General features: G+C 45.3%; 1 protein-coding gene across 1 annotated transcript in view; it reads right to left on the bottom strand.

Moving 5' to 3' along the window:
- VPS53 (VPS53 subunit of GARP complex) overlaps positions 1–12817 on the bottom strand; it is a 147577-nt gene extending 134760 nt beyond the window's left edge. The window contains exons 1-2 of the mRNA XM_047758333.1: positions 12596–12817; positions 10126–10206 (exon numbers count right to left, since the gene is read on the bottom strand). Of these exons, the coding sequence (XP_047614289.1) occupies positions 10126–10206; positions 12596–12682 (168 nt within the window). The 5' untranslated portion in view covers positions 12683–12817. The remainder of the gene's footprint in view (positions 1–10125; positions 10207–12595) is intronic.
- Between the last annotated feature and the right edge of the window lie 1630 nt (positions 12818–14447).

Raw genomic sequence — 14447 nt, 5'->3', positions numbered from 1 at the left:
AGCACTGGATCCGAGCAGCATCTGTGACCTACACTGTAGCTTGAGGCAAAACCAGATCCTTAACCCACTGAGTGAGGCCAGGGTTCAAACCCACATCCTCACAAAGACAACACTGGATCCTTAACCTGCTAAGCTACAATGGCAACTCTTGAAAAGGAGGGACTTTAAGATTTTCTTTTTGCCTACGAGTATTTCAACTGCTCTGTAGTGACAATGAATTGCAATTACAATTATAATAAAGTTATTTCTATTTTTAAGACAATGACAGTAAAAGCAGACTAGTACCAAGTCAGTGAGCAGAAACTATGAGGAAAGGGTGCCCCCTAATGGACTAGAGATGGTACAATTTTATAGCACCATTGTCACAAGTTTTCAAAATATAATTTTATCAGTCCTCTTTCTCTCTCCCAAAAGATATTTTACCACAGGAAGAATTGGGGTGATGCAGGCTTTGCTTATAAACTGCTTCCAGGTGAACAAGCAATGAGATCCTGCTGTACAGCAGAGGGAACTATATCTAATCACTTGTGATGGAACATGACGGAGGACAATGTGAGAAAAAGAACACATACATATGTATCCTGGGTCACCATGCTGTACAGCAAAAATGGAAAGAACACAGTAAACTGATTACACTAAAAAAAGTTTTTAAACAAAATAAAAATAAATAAATTGCTTCTGGCAGCCCGTGCCAGCAGGAAGAGAGGTAAGAGAACTGGGTCATATAAAACAAGACGAGATCTTGCCATTTACCACGAGGTGGATGGACCTTGAGGTTATTAGGATAAGTGAATGAAGTCAGATGGAGAAACACAAAGACAGTATTATGTCATTCACATGTGAAATATAAACAAAACAAAACCAAGCAAGCAAAAGCCAAGATAAATGAACAAACCAAACCCAAACAGGTAACTACAGAGAACAGAGCAATGGTTACCAGCAGGGGAAGGGGAAGGGGACGGGGGGGGGGGGGGTGAAACGGGTAAAGGGGAGCAGCTCTAGGAAGCCAGACAGAAACCAACTGTGGTGGCAAGCACAGCACCGCGAAGAGCACACAGAAGCAGAAACATCATGTGAAACAGGATATTATAAACCAATGCCACCTCAATCAAATACATTTTTAAATAATAAAATAAAATGAATGTATTAATAGTATGTATTAAAACATTTCCGGAGTTCCCGTCGTGGCGCAGTGGTTAACGAATCCGACTAGGAACCATGAGGTTGCGGGTTCGATCCCTGCCCTTGCTCAGTGGGCTGACATCTGGCGTTGCCATGAGCTGTGGTGTAGGTCGCAGACGCGGCTCGGATCCCACGTTGCTGTGGCTCTGGCGTAGGCAGGGGGCTACAGCTCCAATTCGACCCCTAGCCTGGGAACCTCCATGTGCCGAGGGAGTGGCCCAAGAAATGGCAAAAAGACAAAAAAAAAAAAATTTCCTTTGTGTGTGTGTGTGTGGGGGGGGAGAACCAGGTCACAGCGTTTGAGGTGTCAAATGGGGCTGTTCGCCTCTGGTCTCCGGTTCTGACAAAACCAAAGGTCACTGAGAATTTTCAGAAACCATAGAGAGACTGAGGGAAAGATGCATCTCAGCAAAGAAGTTATTTTCATCCAGGAATCCACTGCCAAGTCTATCATTTCAAAACCAGACTGGGTCGAAATCACTGCTGTGGTAATAGAGCTGAGCTGCCAGAAGCCCTGGGCTTGGCACAACTCTGCCACTGCCAACTAACTTGCTGGAAGGTTCGAGGGTAACCTCTCTGAGTTTCTATTTCCTCCGATGCAAAATGGGCGTAACAGTTCTTGCCTTGCCTATCTCTGCTGGAACCCATTGCTTTAAAAAACAATTTTTGGTATTAAAAAAATCTTTTTAATGTTAAAATTGGGAGAAGAGGAGCCATGAATTCTCTGTGCTATTCTTGCAACTTCTCTAAAAATGGGATATTACATCAAAAATTTTAAATTGCAATCTATTTAAAATTGGTAAAATATGTACGTGACCACAAATTCAAACAACAGAAGGTAAATAGTGAAAAACAAGGCTTCCTCTCTCTCTCTCTGTCCTGCCCCCCGCCACCCCCACATCTCCTCCCTAGAGGCAAGGCGCTGAGGCAGCTTCTGGGGCACCTCCCGGAGAGGGTCTGGGTATGAAAAGCACATCCATAACCCCAGGCCCTTCCGCACCTAAGGCAGACTGTCCTGCCCCAGGCTTTTTTCACTTAACAATTTAACTTGGAGGTCATTCCACATCTACTGATTTTCGGTGGTAGAGCAACCATTTATTTCTCTCTTTTTTCCCCCTTTATTGGCTACCTCATGGCATACGGAGTTCCCAGGCCAGGGATCAAATCTGAGCCACAGCTGCAGCAATGCTAGATCCTTAACCCGCTGTTCCGAGCCAGGACTGAACCTGCATCCCAGCGTTCCAGAGGCGCCGAGGATCTCATTGCACCACAGTGGTACCTCTTCATTTCTTAAATTTAATACTCCTTAGACATGAAGGTCTGGCTTAAGCCATAAGGATTCTTCTAAGAAGCATTCAAAATATTTATGCCTTCAGACGTCCAACTGCATTTCAAAGAACAAAACCTGGGAATGACCTAAATGGCCATCAATAGAAAAGTTAAATAAGTCAGGCTGCATTTATACAATGAACTTTGTGCCACCACTGAAGATGCTAAGATAACATGTTAACAAGGGAAAAACTGGAGTTCCCTTCGTGGCTCAGCTGTTAACGAACCCAACTGGGTTCCAGGAGGACGCGGGTTTGATCCCTGGCCTCGCTCACTGGGTTTAAGGATCTGGCACTGCTGTGAGCTGCGGTACGGGTCACAGATGTGGCTCCAATCCCGAGTTGCTATGGCTGTGGTGTGGGCCAGCAGCTGTAGCTCCAATTCACTCCCTGGCCTAGTAACCTCCATATGCCCTGGGTGCAGTCCTAAAAAGCAAAAAAAAGGGGGGGGGGCATTTAAAAATATCAAGTACCCCATGAATACAGCTAGTAAAAGACCAGAAAGAAATCTCCTAAGGTTATAATGCTAGCTTGCATGTCAGGTGGACCCGTGGAGGAGGACCACTTTCCCTTTATCTTTCAGATCTTCTACTGGGGAAGCAAAAGAGAAAGGATGCTAACACTGAATGCGGGTCGGCTATGCAATATACTCTTCTAGACTTTGTAATGAAATTATTTCCCTGAATCCTCTTCAACCTCTTCAGTGTAAAGAATGCAAAGAATAGGCTCTGAAGGAACAGATGCTTCGTCCAAGGTCAGGGATGGGAAATGCAACACAGCAGGATCTGGCTGGGGGTCTGTCTGCCTCCTGGGTCTCTGCTCTCTGCTGCTCTATCATGCTACCTCTAATACACAAGGTTCTTGATCTACTTTTTCTGCACCCCAACACACCCGAGGGCTGTGTCGCACTTGCCGCTATCGGTTCAGGCCTCGCTATGGCAGGGGTGCTCTCTGGGGTTGAGGGCCTCTCCTGGAGGTGGGAAAACACCCCACAGGAATCCAGACTGGCTCGCCTGGGAGTAGGCGATAACATCGCCTCTTGGAGAATCACTCATCTAGTTTAGTTGCGATGTGGCTGAACAGTTTTAATTTTATCACCTTCAAATGTTTTAATGATCGAAAAGTATTTCCTGATTCTAATGGCAATTCTTTTTTAACTACTCAATGAGTTTATTACATTTATAGCTGTGCAATGATCATCACATCACAATCCAATTTCAGAGGATTTCTACCATCTAATGGCAATTCTTGCTGCTAACAGAAAATACATAATAAAAAAATTAAAAAATAAAAAAAATAAAAAATAAATACATAAAATCACCCTTATGCCAGAGTATAAGCACCATTAGCATTTTGGTTTACTGCCTCCTTCTACGCAAAAGTAGGGCTTTACAAAAAATTAAACCAAAAGATAAGCCATTTGGCATCTTATTTTTTTCACTTAACAAGCATTTTGGGAGCCACTAAAAATTCTTTGTAAACAGCTCTATATAACGCTTTCTTCAAAGTTCCTAATTATATTAATTTTATATTAATTTTTAATAAATGTCATCTAGAGTCCCCTAATCAGACCTCTAATGAAAACATGACAAGTGATTATCTTCAGGCTTCCACCAGGAGACTAGAAAAGTTTTCTAGATCATTACCAAATCTGGCTACTCTTCAAAACCACCTAAGGGGAAACTTTCCACGTGCACCCGGTGAGTTAGAAACACCCACGATCTGTCCTAGTTCACACTCCTGCTTTAAGGTAGCCCTGGACATGCAAGCAGGTGCCAGTCCCTAGAAACACAGACACACTCTTCTTAGAGTGCATCATTACACTGATTCTTCATATACTCACATCGACTTTAGATACTCTAAACTCATATTCACAAGCATTTACTGCAGGTCCACGAGGTACAGAGAGGGTTTTGCCCAAGATCTAGCAATAGTTGAAAGAAATTATAAAATCATGGCACCACTTCCTACTACCTTTTCTTTAAGGTCCATGGAAAGTGAATTGCTAAGTGTAAATCTGGGGGTGGGGAAATAAAGGTACCCCTGTGCCATAAACTTTCTGAATTACCTAAGAAACTTCACTCTACATTACTGCGAACATGGGGGCATAATTAGACAAGATATGTAACAGAATCTGTGGAACGACAAATGTCTTACCCTACCTTTAAAAACAAAATCGCACACACACACACACACATTACACAAAAACATGTCAGGAAGAAGGGACAACCTGGTGGTTCCCTATGTATGTAATTTTCAAATCTTACAAAATTTTTTTGGCCACACCCACGGCATATGGAAGTTCCTGGGCCAGGGATTGAATCTAAGCTGCAGCTGCCGACCTGCGCCACAGCTGTGGTAACTTGATCCTTAACCCACTGCACCACAGCAGGAACTCCCAATCTAACAATTTGTTCTGGTGAGTCAGGGGTCTTGACAGGCTGAGGTAGATGAAATATTTCCGTGGCTAAAACTGCTATCTTTCTCCTAGTTGGTTCCAAATTTCTATCTCCAGCTAATTCCTAGAATTCTCCTTTCAGAGCAAATGATGAGCTCCACAAGCTATCTGTGAAATCTCAAAAAAGACAATCACACAGTATGACACCATTTTCTGCAACTTTATTCAAAAAATTAGCATGTCCATCAGAAAAAGTCTGGAAGGAGATACTCCAAAATAGTAGTAATGATGGAGACCACGAGCTCCAGACTCAAATATCCGACTCCACACACCTCGGACCTGGATGGCCCGAATCTGTTCAAAACTGAGCTTGCCTTTACACCCGACTCCTCTACTCGCCACTAAAACTGGCTCTTCCTCCTTATTCCCTATTGAGGGTAAAGATACCGACACCCACCCACAGTCTGCCAGGCTAGAAATCAAAGTTCAAAACCCTTCCTTTGGCCTATAACGCGGAACTGAGATGCCACTTCCGGGAAGCCCTTCAGATCCCTCAGACTAACAAGGCCCTGTGTGTTTGCGTTCACAGTATTTAGCATGCTTCCTTTCTGGTGATACTACTGCATTTGACTATTCTGTATCTCTCTGTGCCCTGTTACTCTCATTAAAAAAATAATAATATGCTGGCAGAGTGAAGAATTTCTCATTGTTAAGGGTGGTGCCTGGTGGGCAGGAAGCACCCAATAAATGTTATTTATTTTTTTATTTTTTTTATTTTTGGCTTTTTTAGAGCCACACTCATGGCACATGGAGGTTCCCGGGCCAGGGGTCTAATCAGAGCTACAGCTGCTGGCCTACGCCAGAGCCACAGCAGTGCAGGATCCAAGCCGCATCTGCAACCTACACCACAGCTCACGGCAACGCCAGATCCTGAACGCACTGAGCAAGGCCAGTGATTGAACCCGAAACCTCGGAGTTCTTAGTTGGAGTCGTTCCCACTGCGCCACGATGGGAACTCCTGTTAACAATTTCTAAGAGGTGTAGCAGTTAGGACTCTTCGGAGAACATAAAATAGTAATTATGCAAATCACTGTAAGGCCATAGTCATTTGCTTATAACCTGCTGATGGTGTGATTAGTAATCCTGAAGGTGGACCAGAAGATCTAAGTTGGTACCTGTCTTGTTCACCCCTCCGGCCCCAAACCTTTTTTTTTGCTTTTTAGGGCCACACCTGCGGCATATAGGGGTTCCCAAGCTAGGGGGTGAATCAGAGCTGCAGCTGCCGGCCTACATCACAGCCACAGAAACTCAGGATTGGAATCACGTCTGCAACTTACACCACAACTTCCAGCAACATGAGATCCTTAACCCACTGAGCGAGGCCAGGGACCGAACCGCACCTGCATGGATAGCAGTCAGGTTCTTAACTCACTGAGTCTTGAGCCATGAGAACTCCCTAGCCCCAAATTCTTACAGAGCTAGGAAGAGGGGGTGTTTTTGTTGAGTAAATGAGGGAATTTTATTCTATTTTATTTATTGACTGCACATGTGGCATGTGGCAGTCCCAGGACCAGGGATCAAACCCACACCACAGCAGTGACCCAAGCTGCTGCAATGACAACACCAGATCCTCAACCTCCTGCGCCACAAGGGAAGCCCAGGTGAGGGAACTTTGGTGCCAGAAGGGATGCAGACTCTACACTCCGCGACCTCCGTCTCCTAAAGAGCTCTCGGATCTCGTTCTTTCCATCCCAGTCTTCACTTGGGGTCTCATCATCCCTCTTAAGGGACCTATGGTGGGGGGGGGGTCTCCTGACTGGTCTTCCTGCCTCCAGAGCTGCTGTCCCCCACACTGTTGCCACATGGGATTTCAGCAACATGAACCTGATCGGTCACTACCCTGTCGCTCCTTCCATGAACACTCACCGCCGGGAGCAGCCGCCTCCAGAGGAAGGTGTGTGCATCCCTCAGGGCGTCAGGAGAAAATATGAGAATATCTGCCTGTACTCTTTAATTACACAGCAAACACTACTAAAACCTAGTGTATTTCAGATCGGTACTAGGCCGTGTACATAATATTTGGGGGGGATATGGGCTTAACATTTAGCCCAGTGACAAAAAACTAAACCAAAATAAAGGGGAAAAAAATTTAATTTAGCCTAGTGCCAATTAGGTCTATGGCAAACATTTCCCTGAGAGGCACGTGATCTCCAAAACACCGAGACCCCAAGCCTAGAGGACCTAGTTGCTTCCGGACCCTTGCGCTGCCAGCCCCTCCTGCCTCATCCCCTGGGAGGCTACACTCCGTGCACTCTCTGTTGTGTTTCCCATCTCCGAGCACTGGCCCTGTGTGTAGAAAGACCTTCTTTCCCCTGTCGGCCTGGAAGATTTACCGAGCGGCTCAATCTGCCTGGAACAGCGCTCTGCCAGCCTGCCACCAACCTGCCCCGTTCACGCGCAGCAGGCCTTAGCTTAAAGGGGAGCCATTCCCTGCCCGCCAGCTAAGGGAACCCCCCCAGTGCTGTCACTCTCGATCACTTCACTTGCTTTTCACTGGAGCATCAACCAAACCTGGTAACTACGTATTTATGTGGGGGGTTTTGCAGGGTTTTTTTTTTTTTTCTTTTTTTTAGGGCTGCACCCGCAGCATATGGAAGTTTCCAGGCTGGGGGTTGAATCGGAGCTGCAGCTGCTGGCCTGCACCACAGCCACAGTAACGTGCGATCCAAGCCAAGTCTGTGACCTACACCACAGCTCACAGCAACACCAGATCTTTAACACACTGAGCGGGGCCGGGAATCGAACCCGCATCCTCGTGGTTCCTAGTTGAGTTCATTAACCACTGAGCCACAACGGGAACTCCCTTCGTATTTACCGGCCAGTTGCTTTCTTCCGCACACTAGACTCCATGAGACCAGGAACTCCCCCGTCACGTTCACCATTCCTCTCGTTTCTGAAAGTGCCTGGCACTCAGTGGACACTTATTGAATAAACTGCTGAGTTCGACTAAATGAATGAATGATTCCTTTAAGACTTAGTGGCAGGGCTGCCTCCTCTCTGAGGTTTTGATTTTTCCTGGCAAGAACTGTTGCTTTGTTGCTCACTGAACCATGACACACCTCTTGGAGGGCACTCGCCACTGTTCCCCACCCCCCTACCCCCGCGTTTGATCATGTACAGACTTCAGACACACAGTGGGTTCAGTTCCAAGTCACCACAAAGAAGTGAGGGTCGCAATAAAGCCACTTGTATGTAAAATTTTTTGGTTTCCAAGGGAATATAAAACTGATATTAAAAAAATTACAGTGCTATTTACGACATGGTCTGTTAAGCATGCCATGATAGCATTATGTCTCAAAAAACAATATCCATACCTTAATTTAAAAACACTTCATTGCTTGGGGTTATCAGATACAACTTGGAATAGCTTTACAAGGAGATTCTGCTGAGTAGCATTGAGAACTATGTCTAGATACTCACATTGTAACAGAACAAAGGATGGGGAAAAAAATATATACATGTAAGAGCAATTTGATCCCCATGCTGTACAGCGGGGAAAAAAATAAATAAATAAAAATAAAATAAAATAAAATTGAAATAATCACTCCATTCAGTACCCAAGTAAATAGCAGATTCTTGACATGACCATTAAAATAAAGTTAAATCAAAAATAAATAAACAAATAAAAATACTTTATTGCTGGAAAAAAGCTAACCATCATCTGCCAAATATATAAAAAATATCAATTTATAAAAACCGGTAAATTTATTTTAAAAAAGGCAGTGTCTGTCCAGAACAACAAAGCGACCTGCAATAAAATGAGGTGTGCCCGTACCCTTCAGGAGCACAGACCGGGTCTCATTCGTCCCGGTATTCCTACCTAGCCCGGTGCCCTGAACTTTCCCTGAGTTAATAAATGAAACACCAAGCAGACCTCTAACTGATCTTCTCCCAATTCTGCTGCTTCTGATCCTGGTCTACTTCTCAACTAAACACCCAAAAACCAATTTTGTAAGAAAAAAAAAATCCATCTGTAGAGGCAAATCACCCAGAAAAACAAAACAAAACACAAAGTATGAAAGTGACATCTTGAAACAGGAGTAAAGGGAGCTTTCCACCTCCAAGTTTATCCAGCCTACCTCACTCCCATTTTCCCCTTTTACATTTAAAAAATTCTTTCTGGAAGTTCCCCTGTGGCACCGTGGGTTAAGATTCTGGCATTGCCGAAACTGTGACACAGGTTGCAACTGCAGCACACGTTCAATCCCTGGCCTGGGAACTTCCACATACTGCAAGTGTGCCCAAAAAGAAAAAAAGAAAAGAAACAGTGTAGGTACATACTGATTAAAAAATATGGAGTTCCCATCATGGCTCAGTGGAAACAAATCTGACTAGTATCCATGAGGATGCAGGTTCGATCCCTGGCCTCACTCAGTGGGTTAAGGATATGGCGTTGCCATGAGCTGTGGTGTAGGTCACAGACGTGGCTTGGATCACATGCTGCTGTGGCTGTGGTGTAGGCTAGCAACTGCAGCTCCAATTCGACCCCTACTCTGGGACTCTCCATATGCCGCAGGTGCAGCCCTAAAACAACAGAACAAAACAAACAAAATATATATATATAAAATGGTAAATGTGGGAAATTTAAAACCATCCAACCTAATATTATATGAAATGTGAATTGCGTTTGAAATGTTATTTCTTATATTTTGAAACTTCTGTAATTATCTTTACTTAAAAAAATCTTTAAGAATCTATTCCAATTCCAGATTTACTACAGAAAATATGAAAGGTGGGGGGTGGGACTCTTTCAACCTAAGAGTACAATTTCTTTCTTTTTTGGCCACGTGCAGCACAAGGGGTTCCTGGGCCAGGGATCAGATCCAAGCTGCAGTTTTGACCTACACTGCAGCTGGGGCAATACCAGATCCTGTAACCCACTGAGTCAGCTGAGGGAGCAAACCTGCATCCTGGTGCCACAGCAGGAACTCCTACAACTTCTAACAATATGCTCACTATACAAAGAATTCGACACTAACACAACGACAGTATTTGGTATTAGCTACCCTCCCCGAGCTAGTTACAAACAAGTCTGATTTGAAGTTAATTCTCACTTGTTTATTGAGGTCCCTTAGATTATGTAGGATAATACATAATCTAATCATTAATACTCAGGGTCAGTCAGACGCCATTGTGGGAAAGAAACTCTATACTTACTTGCTCCGTTGGGAACAGGGTGTTGATATACTCCACAGCATTGAAATCTGCTCGATCTAGAGGATCCTGGCTTGGAAATACCTTAAAAAAGAACGAAAAACCACTGTCATCTTTATGTCTTGCTTTACGGATTATTTCTTTCCTCCCTGTTGGTTGGTAAGTTTTTTGAAGGCGAAAACCATATCTTTTTCCACTTTATAAGGCTTAACACACAACACATGCTCAATAAAATATCTAGAAAACTAAATCTTTTCTTTTCACCAACCTCTTTATTTTATTTATTTATTTATTTTTTGGCTGTGCCTGAGGTATGTGGAATTTCCTGGGCCAGGGATTGAATCTGTGCCACAGGAGCAACCAGAACCTTTTAGTGACAACACCAGATCCTTAACCCACTGCGCCACAGTGGAAACTCCCAAAGTGATTTTTATGCTTCAGACAGTGTCAGTAAATGGAGTGCTGGCATTCAGGGACTGTCCATCCCTTTGACAGAAGAAAGAACTCAGCCTTTCGAAAAACAGAGCTAACTCCCTGCAACAGCTGCAATTTGAGGAACATGTAACAAGGTGGATTAGAAAAGCAGTCCAGTGAACCCTGGGTACTGGATTACACCAGGTGAAGATAGTTATTCTGGGAAGCAAATTCTGCTTATTGGAGAAACCTATGCTAGAACTCAATAAGAAAAAAATGTGCTCTTCTAAAACCCCTGCCGGAGTTCCCACTAAAGTACAGTGGGTTAAGGACCTGGTATTGTCACTGAAGGGGTGTGGGTTTGATCCTCGGCCTGGGAACTTCCACATGTCACAGGTGCAGCCAATAAATAAATAATTAAATTAAGATAATAGTTCCCATCGTGGTGCAGTGGAAATGAATCTATCTAGCATCTGCGAGGACACAGGTTCGATCCCTGGCCTCGAGCAGTGGGTTAAGGATCTGGTGTTGCTGTGAGCTGCGGTGTAGGTTGCAGACACCGCTTGGATTTGACCCCAAGCCTGGGAACCTCCATATGCCTGTGGGTGCAGCCCTAAAAAAGCAAAAAATAAATAAATAAATAAATAAAAATAAGATAAAATAAAACCCTTGTCAAACAATAACTAACTGCATTATTTGTTTCTTTTATTGGAGCCTAGGTCCAAAAAGGTGGAAAGCAAATGAAAGGTTTGTCTCTTTCTGGCAGATGGTGGTGGGTGGGGAGCAATGCGGCTTGAATACCAAAGCCTTTGCCCGTGGCTCGGCATCCTCAGGATGCGCCAAATGTGCTTTAGATGAGTAATCCAATCACCCCAAGAAAAACATACATCCAAAAATCTATAAGTAGGACAATATAAACAAATTACACAGTTCAGCGGCAAACCAAAAGCAAATATTAATGCTCACTAAAACTATTAGTAATGGAAGTAGTAATCTTTTACCTTGGAAAAACTCTCCAGTGGTCATTAAATGCGGCACAACCCTCCTTTTCTTAAATCTCCTGCACCAACTCCTTTGAGGGAGATTCTTCTCCCCTTAACAGGAGCGATAAAGGGATCAGGATTATTTCTAATATCATCCTTCTTAAAAACTCAATACACTTGAAAACATAATCTAGTCAACTAAAGCATCCCTGCAGGGAAGAAAGGTCTCCTGGGAATATTCTGCAAGCTAACCCAAAATAGTCAACAGCAGGAATTCTCAACCATTTAAGTATGGTAAAAGGGTTTTTTTTTTTATCTTTTATTTTTTTTAGTATCTTCTTTCTCCTTTGCAATATGCTTCAGAAATAGAAATTACTCGCTCCCCTCAATTCTGAATCACTCACAAGGGGCTAGATGGAGAATCTGGAACAGTGAGACAACAGCCTGATGAATTTTTTTTTTCTTTTGTCTTTTTTGTTGTTGTTGTTGCTATTTCTTGGGCTGCTCCCGCAGCATATGGAGGTTCGCAGGCTAGGGGTTGAATCGGAGCTGTAGCCACCGGCCTACGCCAGAGCCACAGCAACGCGGGATCCGAGCCGCGTCTGCAACCTACACCACAGCTCACGGCAACGCCGGATCGTTAACCCACTGAGCAAGGGCAGGGACCGAACCCGCAACCTCATGGTTCCTAGTCGGATTCGTTAACCACTGCGCCACGACGGGAACTCCTGAATTTTTAAAAAGCCCTACAATAACCCCCACCCCCACCCCAAAGCTGCTACCCTTGAGGTCCCTTCTTCTAGGTGCATCCTTTCAAGAAGCACAGCTCCTTTACCCAAATCCACCAGGACGCCCCACTCTCCAAAGACAAGCAGGGCCTAGAAAAGACTCCCTCCCTTCTGTAAATTCAGAAACCGCTTCCCATGACCACCTCCCACAGACCTTTCCTTTCCCTTCGGAGCCTGGCTCCCGCGTCCCGGTCCAAAAACCGCACTCTCAGCGTTGCACCCCAGGTCCCAACCCCAGAGCGGCCCCGGCCTCCGCACTCTCCTCCCCTCAGGGGGCGGAACGCTCACCTGCTCGATGGCGAGCTGCACGTCTGGGGTGAGCTGCAGCACGGCTTCCAGCTCCTCCACGAATTCCAGTTCCTCCTCCTCCATCATCCCGCCGCCCTGCTCCCTCCCAACGCCCACCCCAACCCGCAGCCGGACCTCAGAGGCCACTCACGCCTCGGAGCGGCAACCTTCCGCCGGCAGCGCCCGGGAGAGGCTGAACTCTGTCAGCCAGCCGGGCACTTCCGGGAAGCCAGGCACTTCCGGAGTGCGGGGCACTCTGGGATAGCGGAGGACTGACCTCTGGTCGCCGGGAGGAGGCATTGCTGTCACCTCCCGGGGCATCCTTGTAGTCAGCCCGGCGGCCCCCGCTTGCCCTCAGCTCTCTTTAAGATAGTGGGGACCCTCTACACCTCACCGAAGGCGCGCCCCTCATTCATGCCCTGGAGCTGAGAGGGCCCGGCTAGCTCGGCAGGACACCCCAGGGAGGGTGATCCCCCCGCTGCGTCGCCATCGAACGACAGCAACCCTCACGGGCCTCGGAGCCGGCGATCCTTCTGCTCCCAGGGCCCCCTTGCTCAGGGGCAGTAGGGGTTCCCCCAGCCATCGGGGGAGAAATGACCCCAGCTGGTAAGTGGCGATGTTGCCAAGGACAGTTTGTAGGCTGGGAGAGCGCCACTTGACAGAGTTGTTCCCCGTGTTCCAAGCCCCCAGGGAAGCTTTCTGGAGGTGTCTGCAACTTCCTACGGGGGCGGAGTGGGGGGTGCCGGGAAAGAGCCAGATGATTAGGCAGTGCCCCACAGCTGTGAAAATATTGACTTTTTGAGATTCAGTATGTGGAGTCAAAGTTTGATGAGCTGTGTGATTTTGGCCTTGTTTGCCTTGCAAGTATGGGGTGGGAATTAAATATTAAAAGTGCTCTGCAAATTTAAGCTAGTAACACATGTAATATGAGGGTGTCTAGCCCTTATGCGCCACAAAGAAAAAAAAGAGGTCAGGTCATCCTGTGGAACCAACTTTTCTTCCAGACACTTAAAACAATGAGATATTTGCAGCCAAAGAAGGAGCTGTTTTACCAGTTAAACATTATGAAACTCTTTGGCTCCAATGAGCTGCTGCTGCTGCTGCTTTTTTTAAAATCAAAACTGTAGTGAAGAAAAGATGGAAGCAATATAATTTCTAACAATAAAGGAAGTCTTAAAAGTACAAATTGGTTATATAATAGAACAGTATTGACTCAAAATCACAGTTTTAAAAATATTTAACTATATGGAAACATGTGCATAATATATTTCAGGAAGCCGAAATGTACGGCATGGTCACAGTTTGTGTGTGTGTGTGTGTGTGTGTGTGTGTGTGTGTTTTATGCCTAGAAAAATGACAGCAAGGAACTACAACTTTTCTGCATGTGATGGAACATATTTTTTGCATATTTTCCCCAAATGTCTACAAGCTCGTAGCACTTTTATAATCAGAAATGTGAATACCTTTTGGAGTTCTCGTCAAGGCTCAGTGGTTAACGAGCCTGATTAGTATCCATGAGGACAAAGGTTCAATCCCTGGCCTTGCTCAGTGGGTTGAGGATCCAGTGTTGCTGTGAGCTGTGGTGTAGGTTGCAGACGTGGCTAGGATCTGCTGTTGCTGTGGCTCTGGCGTAGGCTGGCAGCTACAGCTCCGATTCGACCCATAGCCTGGGAACCTCCATATGCCATGGGTGTGGCCCTAAAAAGACCAAAAAGAAAAAAGAAAAAGAAATGTAAATGCCTTTTTGAAAAAGAAAAGAGAAGTTCCTGTCATGGCGCAGCAGAAACCAATCCGACTAGGAACCATGAGGTTGTGGGTTTGATCCCTGGCCTCACTCAGTGGATTAAGGATC

The sequence above is a fragment of the Phacochoerus africanus genome, chromosome 14, assembly GCF_016906955.1.
Source record: "Phacochoerus africanus isolate WHEZ1 chromosome 14, ROS_Pafr_v1, whole genome shotgun sequence".
Taxonomy (NCBI): domain Eukaryota; kingdom Metazoa; phylum Chordata; class Mammalia; order Artiodactyla; family Suidae; genus Phacochoerus; species Phacochoerus africanus.
Note: the sequence above shows the minus strand (reverse complement) of the source record. Positions and strands in the feature narration are given on the sequence as shown.